The sequence below is a fragment of the Triticum urartu genome, chromosome 4, assembly GCF_003073215.2.
Source record: "Triticum urartu cultivar G1812 chromosome 4, Tu2.1, whole genome shotgun sequence".
In the NCBI taxonomy this organism is placed as follows: domain Eukaryota; kingdom Viridiplantae; phylum Streptophyta; class Magnoliopsida; order Poales; family Poaceae; genus Triticum; species Triticum urartu.
The window spans coordinates 4,046,886-4,055,887 of record NC_053025.1 but is presented as its reverse complement, the minus strand read 5'-3'; the positions used below and the strand labels follow the sequence as shown (position 1 = coordinate 4,055,887).

Sequence of the window (9,002 nt, the reverse complement as noted above, 5' to 3'; positions counted from 1 at the left end):
TACCTTTTTAGTTTAGTCAAATCTAAGCTAGAAAGGCTCGACGGAGAGAGCCTTTCATGTTTGTGTCCGGACGTATATGTTTACATGAGCAAAAACAGAAAAGAAAGAAGAAGAATGAGATTATAGTTTTGCCGGCCGGGGCCTTTTGCATGCCCTTTCTTTCTTGTCATGCGTGCCAGCTGAATTCAGTTGGCATCTCTATTTCCTTTTCAATATGTGCATGCATATTGGATCAATGCCCTAGCTAGAGCTAGATCATAGCTAAGCATAAGCAACGTATATCATGTGATCACATGTTAGCGGCTATCAATGATTCAGAGCACGTTATAGGTCGCCGATCTCTTTGTCATGTCATGCAGGATTTTGTGGACATGGATGAGAGCGATGTCTCGCCCATGCCGACTCAGAAAAAGATCGAGACCAGCATTTAAGTGGAATTGTGTGTGTGGAAAATTGAAGTACTATAGTGGCATACTAGTTTTGTTTTTCATACACGTTTTTACTTAATTTTTTAAGAGGGGTCATGAATAAGTGATAGGCAAATTTCATTTCAAAAAGGAAGTTACAAAACATTGACACCCTTGTTTCCTAAATAGACGATGTTTTGGACACCGACATGATCTCCATTCTCCAATATGCTTATTTGGCTTTTCATATATAGTTGCATGCCTTGAAGCCTTGAAGGACGACGCCTGGATCTCTAAAATCAACACCTCGACCAAATTCTCTATTGCACACATCCGGGAGTTTGTTGAGCTCTGGGCTACCATTCATGATTTCCAGCTCCAAGATGGCATTGATGATGACATCTCCTGGAAACACACTGCTAGCAGCCTCTACTCGGCGGCCTCCGCATACAAGGCCCAATTCCTTGGCCTGACTCACTCCCCTATGTTGGATATGGTTTGGAAGGTTTGGGCGCCGCCTAAAGTCAGTTTTTTTTGCTTGTTTGGCCATGCAGAACAGGGTTTGGACCGTGGACCGGCTGTCCAAGCGGGATTGGCCAAACTGTGTCCCTTGCCCTCTTTGCAAGCAGGTCCAGGAGTCCGTCGACCACCTTCTCTTCAACTGTAGGTTCACGGTCAGAGTTTGGGGCATGCTCAAGGCATGGTTGCAGCTTGATCACCTTGACACCTGTTCCCGGCACCTCTTTCGGTCCACTAGGGAATGGTGGATTGGGCTCTCAGACAATTCGGTGCCAAATAGGAAGGCCATGGCCTCCCTTGTCATGCTAGCCTCCTGGACCATCTGGAATGAGCGAAATGCTCGCGTCTTCCATCAAAAACGCGCCGCCAATGGTTCTCCTAGATAATCTCAAGAAGGATGTGGCACTTTGGGTGGCGGTAGGAGCAAAAAAATTGGGGTCAATGATGCCGCGAGAATAGTTGTTTTTGTTCCCTAGGGATGTTGCAATTCATTCAAACTCTTTCTCCTTTTGCCTCTGTTTCAAAAAAACAAAGTTGCATGCCAGCAAGAAGATTATGATATTTCGCATCATGAAAACACTTTCCAGGGTGAACGCAATGGTGCAATTTTCAGTATTTTAAAAAAAATTAATAACAATTACCGCACATTCTGTACGACCTCATCTATCTTATCTATTTACGATTGGAGAGGGAAAAATATATTAACCGGCGAATCACATAATGCTTGGAAATGTCGACACAAACGTGTGGCACATATAAATATACCTCCCTAGGATAGGAAGATATACATAACAAAGTGACGGAACAAAGAAAAGCAGCTAGGTAGCTGTAAAAAAGAAAAGAAAAATGCCAAGAAAGATCTTGCATGGATCCTGTCGATGGAAGAAGCAAAGTGATGAGGGCGTACGTGTGTGGCGGTGCGCGGGCACACGCAGCAGCCGGAATCTGGAAAATAATCCGACGGTCGACCGGGACCAATCTCCTTTCCTTTCCTTTGCTAGGGCATCAATCATTGCCGCATCTGATGCATTTTTTTCCCGCGCATGCAGCAGCAGCAGATGCATTGCATTGCATGCGTAGAGCTATTGCTATATGCTACCTTTGGAGAACACAACTCGTGCTAGGCACTACGTCTACGTATGTCTGAATAAAAATCTCATCTCAGCTCCCCGGATGTGTGGCTGATTTAGTTAGTTAGCCAACACACTCCCCGGCGCTTGTATTCTCTGATTACCAGCTGGCAGGCCCAGACCTCCTGGACTGCTTCTGGTGTTGTACTGCTCTTCTTCTTCTAATAAAGATCGGCTTTTGGCCCTTCGGAAAAATCTCAGCTCAGCTCAACTCAACTCAAGATTTGTGGTGGAGGTGAGATCATGGGTGGGTATATATATATATATCGCACCATCACTATCTATATATCACATGCTAGACTAGTCTCAGTGGTCGTTTCCTATTCGTGATTCGTCGTATGTGTAAGCTTGACATGTCACTTTGATATTCATCACTGTGTATATATATAATACCTCTTAGCTCTCTTGGGTGCATATGCACATGATATATATATATAGGGAAAAATAGTAATTACAAAACAAAAGTTCAAACCTTTTGGGAACAAACTTGATGTTATTTTGTACCCATATAAAAACGTTTTGACCAAAAAAAAACTCTCGTTGACTTCAGCGCAAAAATAAAAAACTTCCAAGGACAAAAGGCGTAAATAGTACTCTCTCCGTCCCACAATATAAGAGCATTTTTAGCACTACACTAGTGTAAAAAACGCTCTTATATTATGGGACGGAGGGAGTAACTTGTATATTGTGTTGTTGTGGTGGTTTTCGTCCACAATACCCTGACAGGTATTCCTTGGCAAAACTTATTATAAGAGTATACGACTTGATAAGGGCATGTACAATGGTTGATAAGATAGTCTTATCTTAAGTTTTGCATGTAATTTAGAGATAACAAAAAAGAGAGTCTACAATGGGTCATCTCTTAGTCTTATCTTCAATAACTAGCAATTCCTAAAAACGTGATGAGACATATTGTGCTAAGAGATCATCTCTTGTCTTCTCTTAAATAAGAGAAGACAAGCCTTTTCTTATGAGTTCTCTCTCCTCCAACTCATCATTGATCCTACGTGGCACTACTAAGATAGCACCATTGTACATGCCCTAATGCATATGCACCGGAGAGCCAAACGCCCGCCTCCAGCCTCAGTGGTCGTTTCTTATTCGCCGAATGTAAGCATGACATGTCGTGTTGCCTAGATATACTATTATGTGTGTGTAGCATATGCTAGGATGCAATATCATACTATTTAGCATAAAAAATCTTTTATTCCCACTTGTTAACTACACACCACAGATCGTACGGTGGGGGTTAAGAGCTGATGCCACCTTCAATCACCGAGTTTATAAAAAAGAAAAAAGGTACCAAATTCATATGTATGTGTAAGTTATGGGGGCACATTGTTTTGTCCTTTAAAAACCGACCATTATATATATATATATATATATATATATATATATATATATAAATCATACATGTAGATAGTGGGGTTGGGTATGTACATACATGTGAAATTCGGTTGCAAAGTATAACCGTTCACGACAAGGGAATAAAAAGCAATGTAGTCAATTCATATGTATGAATGTATGTGTGGATGTACTTGTGCTAAATTAATCGATGACGCAAATCTTTTGCCTCTCCTTTCGGAAAAACTCTTGAAGAATTATTTCGGAAAACTGTGGGCGTGATTTGGAAAACAAGCGGCAGAGAAAGCGGTCAGAGATGAGATACGGTGGTTTTTGTACAGGAAGGAAAATAGACCCTTTTTTGCAAGAAAGTGATGGGATGAGCCTCCATCTCCATGTGTTTTCTTTCAACTGTAGCAAATTCCTATCAACATTCAACAGTCAGGTCAGGTCATGTACTAGTGTAGTGTCGTGTAGGTAGGAGGAGGTGCACGTGGCAGCTCCTGGGGCGTCTGGTCCTCCGGCGTGGACAGACAGATCAGCTACACGTGTCGTCCCTCCGATGTGGGTGGGTCAACGCAGCCAGCAATGGAAAGCAGAGCGCCTTCTCTGCTTCTTCTTCCTCCTCCGGCCTATAAATAGATACCCTCCTCTGCTCTCCCTCCAACTCATCCGCAGGCTCTACTCTTCCCCACACACCCCACCTTCTGCGTGCTTATCAATGGCCGAGAGCACCAGCAGCCATGCTCACCATCCTCAGCAGCAGCCCACCGTCGCCACCTGCAAGGCATCGGAGGAGCCGAACAAGGGCGTGCGGCACCTGTGCGAGCGCGGGGTGACGGCCCTCCCGCCGCGCTACGTGCTCCCGCCCTCCGACCGCCCGGCCCCGGCTGCACCGCGCGGCATCCCGGTCATCGACATGGCGCGCCTCCGCTCCACGGCCCCCTCCGAGCGCGCCGCGGAGCTGGCGCGGCTCGACGCGGCGTGCCGCGACCTGGGCTTCTTCCAGGCGGTGAACCACGGCGCGGGCGACAAGGCAAAGGCGATGCTGGACGTGGCGGCGCGCTTCTTCGCGCTGCCGTTCGAGGAGCGGGCGCGGCACATGTCCCCCGACATCCGGGCGCCGGTGCGGTACGGCACCAGCTTCAACCAGCTCAACGACGGCGTGCTCTGCTGGCGCGACTTCCTCAAGCTGCTCTGCAACCCGGCCAGGCTCGACGACGTCGTGCCATCGTGGCCCAACAACCCATCCGACCTCAGGTACGTACGATGGCAATGCCACTTACTTCTACTAAGCTCTGACTAATCACCAACTTAATCAACACATTACTTGATGATGTGATGTGTATCAACATACATATGATTTGTCGCTCTATGTGTGGTGTCTTGGAGTATTTAGCAATTTGGTATTCCCTCTCACTAAGCTAGCTGATAATGATAATATTACTATCTAAGGTAGCTGGTAATAGGGTCGCGCTCATGAACTTCTCTATTATAACATCACTGCAGCATATTTTTACATCATATAAATTTTATCTTACGTTACAAGTCAAACGAGAACGTAAGAAAACCTTCCTTCGAAAATTCCAAACGGAAGAAGTATATATTAGCTGCAAAAGAGTATTTTATATTACATAAAATTACAAACGTAAAAACATACTTCCTTCATCCCGTAATATAAGACGTTATTACATCCAATATACACATATATTGAATGTAATAACGTCTTATATTATGGAACGGAGGGAGTAGTATACATCTAAATTTCTCATAGTGAATCCATGTGAACAATACAGCATACATAAAAAAATGCAATTTTTGTGGTCTTATGAATTACATTTTGAATTTTTCATGTTGAATTTCTCATAGTGAATCAATATGAATATAACTATTTGTATGCCAAAAGCAATTTTTAATGAAATGTTGGTAAGAATACCCCGGGTTAAAAGTAGCTTATTACGACCCTCGGTGATGAATAGCATTACTAGCTGTAGCTGGTAATATTATTCTGTTGTCATTCTCAATTTTTTATATTCTGCTGGTATAGCAATTTGTGCGGTTGTGGAACTCACTTGCTTTAGTTATTATATTTTGTAGTAGTAATTAACTGTGTGGTTGTGGAAGTCACTTGCTTTGGTATAGTAGCAATAGTATTCTTCTTGTATAGGAGTAGTATTTTTGCACATAGGAGGGGATATAAAAGAGATTCTCCTGATAACAACAAAAGCTAACCAAGGCAGTAAACTAGAGCAGTGGAAGCATCACACTGCTTTTATTCCTCTTTTAGGATTTTTTTTTTAAAAGGCCAATCTCAATCTTGAGCAATCTCACAATGGCAGTGAAAGTATACATGTGCTGTCTGCTGATGCAACCAAATCCAAATCCAAATCCAAACACAGAGGGTATCTAGTCTAGCAAGAAATAATTGAGAGAGAAACAAGCAAGAGAGAGTGAGAGAGAGCGCAGCCTTTTGCATCGTAGGTGTCAGTCTCAGTCAGCAGGAGCCACGCCACAAAACAAACTACTTTCCGGCTGGACGGCCGGCGGCAGCATAGGAATGGGATAGATAGATAGATAAAAACGAATCAAATCCCCAGGAAGATCCGCCACTACATATATTCACTTTGTCGCCTGCCAATCATGGATGGATGTTACTGTTATTTTCTCTCCATTCACTTTCTACCGGCACCCTCGGCGCTGACCTGTGGGCCCCTCTGTTGTTGCAGGGAGGTGATGTCGGCGTACGCCCGCGCGAACCAGGGTTTGTTCCGGGAGCTGATGGAGGCGGCGCTCGAGGCGATGGGGATCACCGGCGAGGGCGTGCTGGAGGAGCTCGGCTGCGGGACGCAGATGATGATGGTCAACTGCTTCCCGGCGTGCCCGGAGCCGGAGCTCACGCTAGGGATGCCGCCGCACTCCGACTACGGCTTCCTCACCCTCCTCCTCCAGGACCAGGTCAATGGCCTAGAGGTCTGTCAGGGCGATGACGATTGGCTCCTCGTCGACCCCCTCCCCGGAGCCCTCATCATAAATGTCGGCGATCACTTCGAGGTTCGTACATACACACATCTCTCGAGGCATACAAAATTTAAAGACTATACTATATATCCGTATATATGTGTGTGTCTAGAGAGCTGGTTGTAATTTGTTTTTATTAGCTAAACACATCTTCCCGTCGTGGAGATCTTGATGCAACCTGCAAAAATGTTTAGCCCCGAGACCTCTGCATATTTGGAATGCACATGACTAGTAGCTCTAGCAAAATAGAGTAGAGTTGCCGGAATTGCAAAACTGTTTAGCCCCGACCTCTGCATATTTGAAATGCACACGACTAGTAGCTCTAGCAAAATAGAGTAGAGTTGCCGGAATGGCGTCTGTTTTTGCCGATTATAAATAAAGATACTTAGTTGAGCAATCAAATCAAGGCAAATCAGACCGGCCTATGTTTGTGCTAATTAACAAATGTGTAGCCTAGATTGCTTGCTAGATAGCCCGACGATTCATGATGGGCAGACAAATATATGGTACAGTAGTATGGAAGAAACTAGCTCGAAAAGTCAATCAGTTTGCCGACGCGTCTTGTTGACAAAAGTTTCAGTTCCAAGAAGCTAGCTACGCTAGCTAAGCATGCATGCATAGACTATAGTCTTTGATCACACTCTAGTAGTTCAACTCACATGGAAAGATAAGATAATTTAAGATTAGCAATATATGTATAGCAAGTCTTTTGACTTTGCTCCATCATATCACTTCATAATTAAATGTGTGAACTCCACAATATACGTATGCATATATGCTCAACTTTTGCTCTCTGTAAGCAAACCAACATGACGATGCTTCTTCTTTTGCGCATTAAGCAAAGGTGCATCTCCTCCTAATTAATTTTTTAATTAAGATGAAAATATTCTTACACGATCTAGCCTAGCCTATCCACCAGAGAATGTATTCTTATTCGACACAATGAATCCAGCATATTTTTATATTTGCACCATGTCACTCACATCTTACGGCTCACACCACTCGTCACTCCACAAGCATATACTTTGGGGCCTTTTAGCTTGTATGATTGTTCATAAAAATAGAAGGCTTGGGATGCCATGTGCTCTTAAATCCTACGGAATCAGAAAACTACATGAATTAATAGCAGACAGTGTGTGGTACCCTGGCAAAACAATGAGAGTGAATCAAAACCCTCTAAAGTTTTTCCGAAACAAAAATAAAACGTCTAAAAGTTTCTAAGAAATACCTTTGAAGTAAACAACCCCCATGAACTTCCTTACCTGACGGTATGTTCCATAAATATATGTGTGTGCAGATATTCAGCAACGGGCGGTACAAGAGCGTGTTGCACCGGGTGCGAGTGAACTCAACGCAATTGCGGATCTCGGTTGCGTCGCTGCACAGCCTTCCACCAGAACGGGTAATCGGCCCCGCACCGGAGCTTCTCGCCAATGGCACCCCACGGTGGTACATGGACACCGACCTGACCACCTTCCTTGACTACCTCGCCTCCGCCGAGGGGAAGCACAAGACCTTCCTCCAGTCCAGGAGGATCACTACGTAATCATCTCGTTGACCGAACCAACTAATTGATGTCGTTCAAACAGACCATCGAGGAGGATCATAAAGGATTGCGATTGCCGAAAAGTGCCCTTAATTAATTAGCTAGGTTCATTCTTGATTTTTAGTTATTTAATTATTATGAAGAGCGTCCATCAATTGATGAACGTTCTTATATAGTATGTATGTATGGTACTCCCTACGGAGTTAGCTAGTGTTGTGACGCATTGAAGATGTATGTATTGTTTTTGGTATCTATATATCTTTTTTGTTAGAAAGCAGTACCTATGTATGTGCCAATATAATGAGTCTATTCCACTTTGGTCATGAGTTTGTTGCGGCAAATTAACTAGGAAGGTTGAACATAGTTGGTTTTTCTAAGAAACATGCTCTTGCACCAAGACCGAAGGGTTCTAAACTAGCACGGATAAAAATATGTGTTCAATGGTCTACGATTTGGGTTTCACTTTTTGACGTGTGTCGTTGACTCGTGTGTGGCAGATTCAATCTTGTGCGATTTCTTGGCTCTAGGAATGGAGAAATAAATTTCGACATGTGAAATGTGTAGATAGAGACGGCTCTTCTAATGATCTTGGTACATAGTATCGTTTGGTTCTCTCGCTCGAAAGCCATTGTGCCATCCGGTTGTTTTTTCACGGTGTTTCACGATCAATAATAAAAATAATACATGGTCGAGTGCCAAAAAAGATAGCTTCTAGCATCAGACTCCAACTGGGCCGACCTTTTTAACTAAACGGGCCACTATTGGGCTTGTGTAGCCGTTTCATTGGCGCATATCGTTCATTGTATGGGCGATACCTAACACAACATAAAGCTGACGCATGGTTCCGTTGGCAAATAAGAATTTGTCGGAACCCTTTCACGACAAGTCTAGCTTTATAGATAGTAAGACCTGGAGCCATAGTATGATATATGTAGCTTGGTCATGCGTGTGTGGTCAAATAATGCTCGAATGGATGTGTGAGTATCATATATCACTAGTGGCCGGGCGCGCCTCTACCTCTTCTGCATGCCTGTGCAT

The 9,002-nt window shown here is 43.9% G+C and overlaps 1 protein-coding gene across 1 annotated transcript; it reads left to right on the top strand.

Annotated features, from left to right (window-relative positions):
- The first annotated feature begins 4,057 nt into the window (after positions 1 to 4,057).
- Positions 4,058 to 8,287, top strand: LOC125550129 (probable 2-oxoglutarate-dependent dioxygenase SLC1). Its single transcript, XM_048713045.1, has 3 exons — positions 4,058 to 4,660; positions 6,127 to 6,451; positions 7,716 to 8,287. The coding sequence occupies exons 1-3, from the start codon at positions 4,122 to 4,124 to the stop codon at positions 7,962 to 7,964; spliced, it is 1,113 nt and encodes a 370-aa protein (XP_048569002.1). The 5' UTR covers positions 4,058 to 4,121; the 3' UTR covers positions 7,965 to 8,287.
- Positions 8,288 to 9,002: the final 715 nt, after the last annotated feature.